The 14,129-nt window shown below is 44.2% G+C and overlaps 1 protein-coding gene across 6 annotated transcripts in view; it reads left to right on the forward strand.

The window, feature by feature from the left end:
- ACBD6 (acyl-CoA binding domain containing 6) overlaps positions 1-14,129 on the forward strand; it is an 87,731-nt gene that overhangs the window by 21,736 nt on the left and 51,866 nt on the right. For all 6 annotated transcript variants that reach the window (XM_056355985.1, XM_056355986.1, XM_056355988.1 and 3 more), the window contains exon 4: positions 4,949-5,031. In XM_056355985.1, the coding sequence (XP_056211960.1) occupies positions 4,949-5,031 (83 nt within the window). The remainder of the gene's footprint in view (positions 1-4,948; positions 5,032-14,129) is intronic.

Here is a 14,129-nt window from a genome sequence, read left to right on the forward strand (position 1 = left end):
GGAGGAGAAAAACAGTACAGTAAGTAGCCTCTGAACATTGAATCTTAGAATCATTTAGGCTGGAAAAGACCTTTAAGATTATGGAGTCCAACCGTTAACCCAGGACTGCCAAGCCCACCGCTAACCCATGTCCCCAAGTGCTACATTACATACCTTTTTAAGTATGTCCAGGGGTCATCCAGTATCTCAGCCACCTCCCTGGGCAGCCTTGTTCCAGTGCTTGACCACCCTTTTGGTGAAGACATTTTTCCCAACACCCAGTCTAAGCCTCCCCTGGCACAGCTCGAGGCCTTTGACTTGTGTCCTATCACTTGTTACTTGGGGGAGGAGACAGACCCCCACCTTGCTGCAAGCTCCTTTCAGGTGGTTGTAGAGAGCGATAAGGTCCCCCCTGATCCTCCTTCTAATCTAAAGTAACTTCTTCCATGCGCTGCAGTGGCTCAGGTGTCAGATCCTGATGCATAGCTCATTTAAGTTGTCCCACGTTTCTGTTTCCAAGATGTGTGATGATGAAGAAATTGGATCTTGACCGTTTTAAGCCGTTAGCCAATGTAACTTCAAAGATAAGTATTTTGATTAGATGAACCTTTTTGCTAATGGCTTTCTCTTTTTCTTAAATATGTATTTATGTGAAGGTACTTAAAGGTTTTTGGTGTGGAGAAAAGCCAGAGTGAGATATGAGGGAATTGGGGGAGTTGATAGTTGTGCTGGGCAGCACAGCCACGTGCCGTGCCAAACAGCTCTTGCTGCTCTGTGTGTTGGGTGTGAAATTAGCCAGGCAGAGTTCTTGTTTTGCTCTGGATCAAGCTGGGGTGCCCTACATTTAACCAATGCCTAGGGTCTAGCTGTTCTTTTAACTCCAAGATCTGGGTTTGGTGTGTGTAGTGTTTTGGTGTTTTTTAAAGCTTCACTGAAACTTGTGCTGTTCCTGCTTTTTCGTAGTGTCTTTGTAGGACTTCTCTGTACCTTTCCTTCTGTCAGATTCATGAGTGCCTTGCCCTACATATAAAATAGCTGTGTGCCGTTCGGTCCCAGCTAATCACTGATGATTTTGCATGATGTTCACTTGCATCTCTATAACAAGTGCTGCAAAAATTCAAGAGGAGAAATGGATCATGCGGTGAGCATGGGAGACTTAAGACCAAAACAGAAGGTGAACTGAAAACTCTCACAAAGAAAACGTTTGTCTCTAATGGTTTATTGTTTCCATAATGCTTAGTATGATAAAGCTATCTTCTCTCTTGCCTTTATTTTTCGATCATGATTAGACTTCAATGTTGTTAAAGCTTATAAGTGAGTTTGAGCTACTGTCTTGTTGAAGAGAAGATGGAGCTGAAATTTTCAGTGAGGCATTGGACAGGGTTTTTTAATGTGTCTGTCATTATATGTTAACCTCTGAACTGGGACACGACGTCTGTTTTATGGCTGACAACAATTTAAAAGTATACATCTTGACATCATGGATAAAGGAAGAAGGGGGAGTGGAGAAAAAAAAGAATTAATGATGTTAGCAAATATTAGTCCCTGTATTTCCATTTTGCTCAGAAAGTGGCTGTCAGGCTTTGAGGCCGTCTGGAGCAGCATTGTCAGTGACAGCCAGTCGAGATGCGATTGTACCTTGAATCGAGCTGGTCTTTTATTGACAAATACAGTGCACTCGAGGCAGGGATGAGGATGCTCTGCTGTCTGTTCCAGGAGGAATGCGGCTTTTCTCCTGGCATTCCTGGTGACATTTGAGAAGGATAGTTCTGGGCTTAGTGGAGTTCTCTGCACCAGTCTGTGAGTGCATCGGGAGTCAGGGGAGTTGAAAATGTCTCTTAATGAGTACGTATGCTGCATACTGAAGCACGTATTTGCCCATGATTTATGCTAGCTTTGGTCAACCACATCCACATACTAAAGTTAACTGTCAAGAATAGTACTGACTTTGGTATCAGCTTTAACTGTACACGAGCAACCAAGAATCAATGGGCAAGAATTAGGGGTAAATGAGAAATTCCAGTGCCTCTTAAGGCCTCTTAATACTACTTTACCATCTCTTTCCAGGTCTCTTACGTGCTGCTGCCTGTGCTTTGGCACTTGAGCGCAATCCTCCACGGTTTCTTCCTGTGCTGTCACAAATTCCCATTTATTCACACAGTTTTTAACTGGCAGTTTGAAGGCAACCCCCTCACACTCATGGAACCCACAGTAATTTTTGTCTTTTCTATAGCATCTCTCTTGCATGGTCCTCACTGCGGATAATACTGCTGTCATCTCTGTTGGATTCAGATTGCAAATTATGGGAGCTTGGGATCATGCTATTTCTTAACTATCATTAGTTACATGTGTATCTGCAGTGCTTTTGGACAGCGCTGCCAGCAGTGAAAGAAATTGAGCTGGCTTAATTGAGAGCCACATAGTTAATTATTAGTGCCTCTTTTAACAGAGGAGAGAGAAAATTTGCAGTGTCAGTTTTTAATTTCATTGTGGTTTGCAGGGTAGTGTGGCTTTAAACTCACTGGTTGTTATCTGTGTATATGTAGCATTTGCTTTCCAGCCTTTTTCTGTTGTAGAAATGTCAAGAGATTTGAGAAGGAAAGTGCATCTGCACCCTACCGATCCCTTCAGCCAGTATGGGCAACGAATAAAAACAGTGGTTCCTGTTAGTGCAATAGCTGCGACGCGGTTTGGAAGGAGTAACTGCTTCTGTTCCACTTCTTTCATTACCCAGTTTGGTACATCGTGCTCAGATACTGTGTGCAAATCCCTGGCAGGCTGGGTAGTACAGATATTGGAAGTGGGCAGATGAGCTCATGGTGTATAGGCAAGTTGTCAGGGGCGGCTGGAAAGAAACTAGTCTGTATCTACGTCAAGGCAGAGTTAACGTTTTGGGGAAGAAGCATTCCTTGTAGCTGGACAGATTCCCCTTGGGAAGTCCAGTGGTGATGAATGGTGGAGCCATGATGCTGTCTTTCATGGCTCTGCAGAGTCGGGGCACACATTAAATTCCGAGAGGATAGCTGACACTTTCCTGTACATTTTTCATAAACTTGTTCTACGTATCGAAGACTGTGATGGAATAAGCTTGGTTCAGCATTCATAAATTGAATATTGAGTTACCTATTTCTTTGTGAAAGAGATGAGATAAAAGCTACTTGGACGAAGTAACCTGTGTATGGATTAAAAGCCAGAGAAGTTTTTTGCCTGAGCATTTTTGGGAAGCCTTTATCGCTAAGTTTCCCGATGACCTTATGCGTACTCAATCAACGTGATTAATCTTTGGTAGAAATTCATTGGTTGTGCAAAGAAGGTGAATTTAATCCAAGAAACCTTTTTTACAGTTTCTGCCTCTAGAAAGACAAAATGTATTTTCTCAAGTGTTGTTTCTGACTTTGAAGAAAAGCAACAACCAAAAACTGTAGTGGGAAGAGATGAAAGAACATAGATTAAAAATGCTTTGTAGTTTCTGATACTGGTTGAATGACCACTGTCCCTCAATATCGAAGGAGATAGACTAGTTGTGAATATAGCTTCCTTTCATAGAAGTAACTCCTGCATGTAGTAGGAGATGATCTGAAATTAATTTTCTTTATAAGTGGTGTGGAAATAATTGATGGACAGTAAGGTTCTCTGCTAAATAATGTTTTAAGAGGGGCATTGCACTGTAAAGACTCTGAAGCCCTTTTCCTTCAGGAAGGGAGAACTTTGTGTCACCTTTTCCTCTAAATTAGAGAAAGCCTACTTGCCATAAAATAGGTTTCAAAGCCAATTTCCTTTCCATTTTTTCTCATAAAGAAATATGTCTGTGATATCTGCAAACCCAAACATTACAGCTTTGAGCAGGTACAGGAGAGCTGAAAGGTGGAACTGGTTGGCTCAAACTGGGCAGAATGTAAAAAATAAATGTATTATGGAGAAACAGTAAATTGATTTAAAACAAAAGCAGTCTAGAGATCAGGAAGACAGACAAACGGAAACAAGTTTTATTAAAAAAATAATCTAGTATCTTTGTAGGTAGAATTCTGATGAGGCAGCAATGCTTTTTGGTGTAATCAGCAATGTATTTCAGCTACTGAGAGACTACTAAAGGTTGGGACGGCTTTCCCTTTGCTTCTGATTTTGTTCACCCTGAGTGTGATAATCTCTCATCACGGAAGGCTGCAGAACTGTCCACTGACAACAGCACGTTGCAATTAATGGGCTGGTTTTATAAAGAATTCCTGCAGGGAATTGCAAACCAGTTTTGACTGTTTACCTGAAGACCAAGAAACTAGATGCCCTAGAAGAGTTAGGGCTGCCGGTGCCCTGCACCCCCTAATAGGGTCAGGCTTTCAGACAGCATGCACTTAACCCTTTCTGAAAGTCTGGCATCCATGTAAAGTCAGCCAGTTGGACATACCAAACTGCAGGATGTTTTTTTGAAAAGGTAGGCCTGAGGCTCCGTATCGATCAATCATTATTCTAATTGTTCATTTCTATTATGGTGGGAATCATTCGGAATCCTAGAGTTCCTGGGAGTAAATCATTTGGAAATGCTGCCCATTATAAAATTTAATTTTAAATCTATATTAAATAGATTTATAAAGGCAAGCTTTGCAATCTAGTAACATAACATTATGCTACCTCACAGAGGCTCAGCTTTTGGGTCCTAAGGGGCCACGGCTGGGAGTGCTGCAGAGGCCGTGCTTTGGCTGGTCGTGAGCGGGACAGCAGGACTGCCAAGCCTACCTTTCAGGTGACCTTCTGGGCCACCTTCAGAGGAGCATTGACCCGGTTTGCTGAGAGATCTATCCAGCTGCTCGGGATGGAGCAGGGTCGTGGGGTACCGTCTGCCGTGAAGATGAGGCTTTCAGAGGGCTGATCCCATCTCTGGGGCAGGGGAAGGGGTGGGAGGTGGCAGAGGGGTGGCACAGGCTGGAATGGAATGGGAAACAGGATGCTGGACCAATCTTTCTTTTTCTTTCAGACAACAGAGAAGAGGGGAAAGGAAAGCAAAACTGCATTCGGAGGCCCAGTTGTCAGCTCATTATATCAAGAAGAAACAATCAGGTGATTATCTGTGCTGGACTTCAGTTAAAACCAGTGTTTTTCTAGTGTCATTTTGTTAAGATTTTTTTTTTTAATATTGCACAAATGTGGTGGCAACTACAACAGGGTAATAAATGACAGGAAAGAACTTTTCAGGTTCATAATCATTTAAATCAATAACTGCCTGTATCATTGCCAGGTAGTAACCTTTCCCTAGCGCAAGATGTGGAGGAAGGGCAAGGCTTCCCATTTTTCAGTTATATGGCTACAAAAAGGTAATATTGGATATTTTTAATAGAAAGCTATTCAGACAGTACCTTTTTCAAATAGTTATTTCTTTACCAATACATTCATTAAGGATTGTTCAGTGAAGGTTTTAATGTTGGACAATGTTTGCCTTCAGGGAGAGTTTGTACCTTATATCAAATTAATTTCTTTCTAGCTTCTGCAGTAGACATAGCAGAATCGCATTTACTGAACTAGAATGGCTGCTATTTAAAAACTGTCAAGGTGCTAGTAGTAAGTGACATTAGCTACTGAATAAGGACAGCTGGGTTTTTTTGTTTGCTTGGCTTTTTACTGTTCTAGACTACTAATCATGGGTATAATATTAACTCCAATACCTAAATGATTGCCCGGAGGATCTTTCAGCATACAGCATCATATTTTTAGTTAAAATGAACAGTCAGGGAAGACTAAATTTTTGAGCAGTGTTTGCTGTCATGTTACAGTCACTCATTTATGTGTGTGTGATCCCATTTGTTTTTTTGAATGTCTTACATCATTTTAGCCCCAGGAAATTAAAAGATAAACACTGATTTCTCTACGTATAGCTTCCCAAGCTTGCTGAGAACTTTCCCAAAGTGTTAAAACTCTAACACAGCATTTCTTTGGCTTTTTGTCACAAACTAATGAAAAATAAATCTTGAGCAGGTGGCTCCAAACCCTTTGCAAGGAGCTCAGGTAGAAATTGATATGGCTGTTCTGCCTAAGCAAATAGGGTGGCAGTTTTCTGCATGGCAGTAATGCGGACACTTCCCTCAGTGTTGCAGTCTGCTTCATAGCGAGATGGAACAGCTGGCGAGGAGTTGCCTTCTCTGCCTTATGTGGAGAGCCAACACGTCTTTAACTTGCCCCTGGATCTTGACCAGAGTTGGTCAGGTATGACCTTGGTTTAACACACTGTTTGGGGAATTATAAATAGCACTTCTGCTAGCCACAAGCTCCTTTTTCTTCCCTGCTCTGTCAGTGTAGGTCTCGGCCAACATCCTTGATCTCATTTTGACCTTGTGGTTAAATCCTGTTTGAGCTTTTGTTTTAGGAGTGGAACATATGAGTGCTGCCCAGTGTTGGTTGTTAAGTATGAGCTATGTTTAGTCTTACAGTGCTTATAGAGTCTCGGCTATCCCAAGCCTGTGACCCTTCCTGGACACAAAATACAGCACAACATAAAGGAAAAGAGAGTTTGTTCTTGTTGTCTTGACTAGTCTAAATCTTCTTGTCGTATTTTTGTTTTATTTCCATGAGAACATGACTTGTGCAGGACTTGAAGATAAGTACAGTTTCAAATAGTTTTTTCCCCCCAACATACCATGAGAAACATACGTGTTGCATGTTGAGTATGATATCATTGTAGTCTTTATGAATGAGAGTGTAAGCAGATGTAGTCTCTGACACAGCTAGAATAGGGTGATTCTGCTGAAAGTGAGTTAAATGAAGTCTCCTGACTCAGCTGGCAGAATGGAAACTCACGTTAGCACAGGTTGACTTGCAGGCATCGGTGCCTTCAGCTGCAGGGTAGGAAGTGAGTGTCATAATCTCACTCACATGCAGGTTGTACAGCTTCAACTTTCTTGGTGCAGTTGCCCATGTATTCTGGCTTTTGTCTACTTTCATTCTCTTACTGGAACAGGGAATAAATGTTTGCAAGTTTAGGCACATCTCTAATGGTGATAATAATAAAAACATAGTCCTCATCAGCAAAATTGCACTGGTACCAAATTTGCAAGCAGATGAGCCAAAGGAGGGTGGCTCTGGACATTCAAGTTGGCATCTGAGTTTATCTAGAGCGCGGAGTGAAATGGTTTGGTAGATACCACTCGCCTGAGAAGGGTGACACTTCTGAGGCTGAGAGTGGTTACTTACAAGAACATAAGGTTAGCATTCAGTAACACTTCAGTGCACTTGTAAATAGAATGTAGTCTTAAAAAAATAATGCATTTTCTGTAGGGGAAGAAAATGTTTAAGGGGAAAGAAAATAGCTTGAGCCAGCATAAATTTAAATACATTGATAGTTACAGGTAAGTCCCGTGCTGTAAGTTCAGTGTCTTACGTGTATGCTACCTCAAAACCTAAGATCTGAAAAAAGAAACTTTGATGCAGACTATTTTATTGACTCCGTTGTTTATGGTGGGCCTACTGAAGCTTTACAGTAAGCTTGCAACGATTGGAATATAAATGAAACCACTTTAGTCTCTGTTTCCCAGGGCTGTTGATAGGATAAATATTTTCTAGTTACAGGATCATATTAAGGCACTCAGAATAAGCAAAAAAACCCCTTATTTTGTGTACTAAAAACTAAAGCTGGAGTCCTGGATTCTGACAGACTGCTGAAAGCAATTTCTCAGCAGGCATTACTCTGCCAAACACAGCCTACTGCATGCCCTTTAGGATTCCGCTGATGCAAAGGCAGGAAAAGGCTGTCTAATTTATCTGGAGCTCGCCATCGTCACGACCTCGCCTTGCACCAGGAGATAGACGAGAATGCAAGTGCGGATTTTTGAAGGTTCACCTAAGCAGGTTCGCTTATTTTATTCTTACCAGCAGCTTTTGAACAGTTTATCAAACGGTTAACATTCTCCAGGCTGCTGCCATGTAATAGGAAGATGAGAGCTCTTGTTTTAAATAGTGCACACCACTAGTTTACCATCAGCAGTAAACTACCAAGCAAAGCAGCAATGCCATTGCTTTCAAACTGGGTGTCTTAAAATTATGCATGAATAATGCTTACATTGCTTTTGTGGAATAAAATGCTTGGGTTTTAGGGTACAAATCTGTAAATATTGGTAACTGTACTTTGTCCATACCCTCCCCTAAAGTCAGCTGGATCAGAAGTAGGAGGAACTGGGGTGGTGCAAGGGCTGATTTTGCCTTATCGCTAATTATCTCAAATGTTTCTGCTTTGAGAACAAGACAGAAAAATGGTCAGTCTGACTCACAGAAGTATGTTGCACTGATTCCAAATAAATTCAAGAGCATCCACAGAAACAGGTTATGCTGATCTAATTAAATCAATTTAGAAAGAGATTCAGTTAAATCAGTGCAATTTGTGTGTTCATAGATCAATCCTCAAATCAGGAGAAGGTCTCTTGAGCTAATGAGGTGTAGCAGTTATTTACTTTGGGGTGCTGGGCACTGGTCATCAATTAGGAGTCATTAATAAACCCTGGCAATAAAGAGCTCAAGTGCCCCCAGTGACTAATGGGGAGCAGTTGCAGAATGTATTAGCGTAGTGCTCTGCCTCTGTGTTTCTCTGCAAATCACTTATCTCACTTCGGGCATTACATAAAAATAACGCATGCTGATGATTGAGGATGGGACTTGGAGGTTCCCTGGGATGGAAGGATTCAGAAATTGTCTGTGATTTCAGGCTGGGTATAGTGGTGGGGTTTTTTACTGCTACATAAAGCTTTATGTCTCTTTTCTGGTCTTATTACAAGAACAAAAGCAGTAGTAGTTGAGCTCTTTCATGATCAAATAGCTATAATTACAGTTTCACAAACCTGGGAAATGAGCAGTGAGATGAGGTTGACTGATGTGTCACCAATATAAATCTACTCTGAGACACAAACTGAGAGAGATGCCAAAAATACCATAGCATTGGAAAATCAACTTTGAAGTTATTTTTCAGGCAGTTTTTTTCACGTGGGGGCGCGGGGGAGGCAGTTTCTAAGCGTTTCCAGCAAACGAAAGCATTGACTTGGCAGGTGGAGAATGCGAAATAACGTTGCCAAACATCCGTGTCCCTTTCCACTTCCACTGGAGGAGCCCTCCTGCTTCCACACAGCCTCGGCATGTTGGCATGGGAATGACATCCACGAGTCAGCACGGAGGCTTCTGCCATCCCAAGGGATTGCTGAAGAAGCCCTTTTCTGGGAGAAACTTTCACCCTTTCCCATAATGCTTGGGAGCAACCCCAGTCACCAGTGGGGCTCTGTTTTGGATCGGGGTGCAGAGAAGGCATCCCTTGTATTCAGGAGCCTGCCTGATGCCATGTAATCTATCAGAATTGTATTAATCCCACTAACGCAGCCGCCATCTGGACCTGCTGCTGGGCCGGCTTGCGCGAGCCCCCGTGATGGATGGCCTCGGGAATTGATTAGTTGTTGTGCGAGACAAATGAACTGTTTTGGCAGAAAATACCAGAGGTCGCTGCGTGTGGTCAGGCACAAAGGCTGCTGAATTTTAAAGAGCTGCTTCCAGCATCCATTGCAAGGATACCGCTTCAGAGCGCTGATGGCTTTTGAGACGAGCCCAGCGCTCCCGAGCACAGTTGTGGTTTTGTTCTCTCCCTCCAGTCCTGCTTTTGGGAACTCCAGCACTGGAAATGAGTGCAAAGCTGCAGAGATGTGGGAGCTGGCATCCTTGCCATGTTGGGAATTACGGGCCCGTGCCGGTATCATGCGTGCATTTGGGTGGCCGCGCTGCAGATGTCTGTCACTCGTGTGGATGCTGGGCTGTGCAGTCCCTGCGGAAGAGCTTTCCCAGTGGTGCGGAGCCTGAGCAGCCCGCAGCGTGCTCAGCCATGGCGTGTCTCAAACAAAACACCTGTGAGTCCAGGCAGCTGGGGTTTGGGGTTTTTTTTCAGGTCAGTGTTGTTTAGAAATGGATGCTCTTTTGGTGCTGTTTAGCCGGCAAGTCTCTGACTTCCAAGATGATTGCCAAGTTTATTGCTTCCCCCGCTTTTTATTGTCCCCGGAGTGGTGACCCTTGGGGCTTTGCTTTGTTGTGCAAAGGGCCATCTTTGCCAAGGCCCACTTTACCTTTGGGAGAGCGCATCCTTCGGTGACGGTTCCTATTTGGGGGTTTTCAGGGCCGCCTCCTCTCCAGCGCTGCCGCTAATCTACCAAAGTGCGTGCGGCGGCGCGGTGACGGGTGGGGAATTGGATGACACATGTCTCGCTATGTCCCGGCAGCTCTCGGAGGACAGCATGCGAGTGTGGCAGCAAGTGGGCAACACTTCCCCTGGGATGGCCTGCCGGTTCAAAATAAACTTGAGTTATGGATTTATTCAGCTTGTAAAACCTCAGCTGGCATAAATAATTGAGAAAGCAAAGATTTGTCTGTGGTGCATACCTTAGGGACCCGCTCCTGCCTCCCTCCCTCCCACCACCCTTTCTTATGAAAATGATCCCAGTTGCACTGATAGATAATAACAACACCAAGCAATTAAAAGCTATGGGTGGCTGGAGAGAGGAGAAAAGGTTCAGTTAATGAGCTTTTCCTCTTCCTGTGCCCAGGAGAGCCTCAGAAGTGACGAGGCGATTAAAGCGAAGAGATAATTATAGATTATGTGAAAATGGGTCCCTTGGGGGCCGAGGGCCTTGACATAAACAGTAAGTGTTGCGAGTGTCTCTCAGCTCCCCGCACGCTGCCTGCTCCGCTCCGCCGCGCTCCTGCTCGCTTAGCAGCGCCGTGCCAAGCAGACGGGCGAAGCCACCTGTTAGCGGCACCCAGGGCCGCTCTGCTGCGGGGCCACTGGGACATGGCTTGGACCAGCCCCGGGAAAAGGGGAGAGGATGCCCAAAGTAGCACCCGATCGCAGCCCTCTTCCCAGAGCTCTGTGCTGGAGGTAACCTGCGAGGGGGGAGGAAGGGGACAGGGCAAACCTGGAGGATGCTCTCTGCGCGAGGGTAGAATGTCTGAATTTCAAGTCTTTTTTTGTGCCCTTTGTCATGGCAGTTCTCAGTGTCTGCTTAGAAAGCAAGGAGCCTTACAGCACTCCAGGTAAGAAGGAAGTGAAGCCTGATTAACTGGCAGCAGATCTTTTCCATCAGCTGTTTAAAAACTGTTGGCTCAACACGTGTGTTGGACAGCATATGAAGAAGGCTTGTGAAGCCTTCCAAGCTTGGGGAGAGGTGGCTTCATTTAAGTTCTTCCACATCCTTTTATTCAAGGATGGAGAAAGCTGCCCATGTGTTACCTGCAGGCAACAGATACGCTTCAGCTCAACGTTAAATCAGAATTAGCATCTCTTGCTGGGAATGGGGGAGAGCAGATGAAAATACCTTTGGGGGCTGAACATGTGTCAGCAAGGGAGAAGAGAAACCCTTCTGGCCATCCTCAGAAAATAGATGTAAACACGTTCACTGCCTTTACTGACAGTCAGGTGGTTGCTGGCTTGAAGACTCTTTTTTAGCTCGACAAAAAGAGCCAGTGCTTCTATGTCACACAATCTGACATGAAAACAAAACTGCATCTGAGTCTTCCTTGTAGCTACAGGTTTTAAATAATTGTGCATATCTCCATGAGACTGCGTTTCATGGTCTTTCACATCTGAAGATGCCTTAAGTGCTGTATTTTTACGTAAACTGAGATTTTTCTGAAAACTGATAGAAATGCTATGGGTCATGTACCGCCACCACCACCCAACATTACCTGAGCAGCGTCTTTGCAGTCTTACTTACTTTTGTATTTCTGATGTGCTTCTGTCTGGGTTTAGATTGTTTCTACTGGTTTCTGGGCCTTGCTGTGGACTCTTACTAGTTTTATGCGGAGTGCAAATTCCTGCTAGGAACCAGTTTGGTATAAACACTGCATCCTTTTTGTTTTCTTGTAGCTACTGCAGTGGAGGGATTATTCAATATGTACACAAACACACGTGAAATAAAGGGGAAATAAAAACCAACTGAGCTCCAAGGCTTTCAGGCTGTGTTTTGTATTTGTCCTGTGTGGGTTTGAATGCAGAGTCAGCAAATAAGAATAACTTGTCTTGATTCCATTCACACCATTCAAGTGGAGCTTTTTCCCCAATATTGGTCCCTCCAAAAATCTGGTTTTAACTCCTTTGAGCTCTTTTCTCAGTTTCCCTTCTTGGTTTTTGGCACGCAACTAGATCAAATTGTTTTAAATGTCTGGAGTGCGGCTCTGCATGGCTATTTTGTTTGCAGGTGGAATGTCTTCATTACAACTGCATGGGCTTTCCTCAAATTATTCAGAAAAGGGCTTATTTCTCTTTGTTAATATTTATAGAACAGTTGGAGATAATACAGGCTAAATATTTTTTTAAAGGGGCATTGGGAGTAGAGGAATGGTTTAAAGCTTGAGAAATAAATGCAGAGCTGAAAGATGAAATTTCCCAAAACCTTCTCTTAAGGTGGGGAAATTGCTATTCTGGATTAATTCCATTGTGGAGACTTCTGGAAGGAAAGTGGCTTTTTGGAAGGGGGATATATAGAGTATTTGCAGAGGTGGCTATTCCAGAAAAGCTAAATCATATCCAAATAGCTGTGTCAGGTCGTTTCCCCTTTACAGACTATAATTTCCTTGGGAAAAGACGGTAAAGGTCTTGTCTGGAAGCTGCAGTGGGAAGATGGCCTGGGTTTGGTACGTCAGCGTTAACGTGTCATCTCTCCGCCGGTTCAGGCCCTGCAGCATGCTCCCCGTGGGGCACAGTCAGTTGCTTTATCGCTGCCGTGTACCTTCTGACACCTCCGGTGCTGCCGAGCGAGGTTGGCAGGGCTGAGCCACCCAGGCTCTGCAGCACGTGGAAGTGCCAGTGCCCAAGCTGACCGGGTGGCATCACTGCTGGGGATGGAGGGCACAGCCAGAGCTCCTGGTTGTGACATGGCAAAGCAGCCGAGAGTAACTGAGGATGGTTGTGGGCTCCTCTAGCGGGGAGAGGCTAGGCTCTGCTCTGATGTTAACAGGAGAGTGATCTGTAATAAATGAAGTGCGTGACTGTGCAATGGGGAAAAAGCTGCTGGAACCAAGTTATTGTACAGTGTTGTCTGAAAAGCAGCTTCACCCAAAGGACTGCTTTCAGCAGCCCAGGGTGTGTTTGAGAGGTTGGACTAACAAGGTAGGACTGGAGGGACTTCCCAGCATATCAAATCAGCCCTTGTTAGTAGGGGCAGGCACGTCTCATGACCTCCATCATGAATCTGTCAAGCTCCATCTCGAGCAATATAAGCTTTTGCCTTTTCTAATCCTACCATGAAATTCTTTTTTTTCTCCAGAATTCAAAGTAATTGCATCTAAAGCATGCGGTGATCTGTTTCCCAGGAGCTTGTGTGTAGTGAGTGGACAAGACCTCCAACAAATGAGTTCATGAGAACTGGTTAAGAAACTGGAAGACCCCTGTAATGTGCCTAGGCCTAAACATGGAGTGTGAAATCTTGTGCAGCAGCCAGCTCTTCACTAGAAAGGTGCAACTCTTGTCTGAAAGGACTGTTTGCATACCAAGAATAGGGGTGATATGCAGGACAATGGTGCTACTAATGGAGCAAGGTGAGAGAGATCAGAGGAGGTGACTTCTTTGGAGAAAGCAGCATTCCACTCAGCTGGACTGACTCTTGACTTGAGCTGAGTATCAGCACTTTTTCCCATCTTTTGCTGGCACTGAGGAAGGAAACAGATGCTTGAGGTCTGAGGAATTAGAGTGTAACTGTAAGCTAGATGCAGAACAATGAAAGATGAAGTCAAAGCTGTGTCATGGAGCTCTGCCTGTCCTGATGGGAGCGGGGCATGTCATCTTGGTGACATAGGTATTTTCTTTTTTGGGGGACTGCAGGTCAAACAGCCTAACTTTCTCTTTGCAACCTGTTGCTCAGAAATGCAAATAATGTTTAGACTTTACTTTTGCTTGGTCTGATGCTTTTCAGCTTGTGAGGTTCAGGAGCGGTGCAAATGAATAGGAGGGGAGTACTGCTGCCTTTTAGCACCAGGGGATGGGTTCTCAGTGCCCCATTGCATTGCAGAAGCTGTTCTGTCCTGCCCAAAAGACTCACAGCAGAGCGACCTCCCTACTGGGTCTGACCTGCTCCAGCAACTTCCCATTTTGATGAGGAATTTCCTTTGAGGCTGTCAGGTCTGAGTCCTGCTGAACTTCCAGACTGTCT

This window comes from Falco biarmicus, chromosome 11 (genome assembly GCF_023638135.1).
Source record: "Falco biarmicus isolate bFalBia1 chromosome 11, bFalBia1.pri, whole genome shotgun sequence".
NCBI lineage: Eukaryota > Metazoa > Chordata > Aves > Falconiformes > Falconidae > Falco > Falco biarmicus.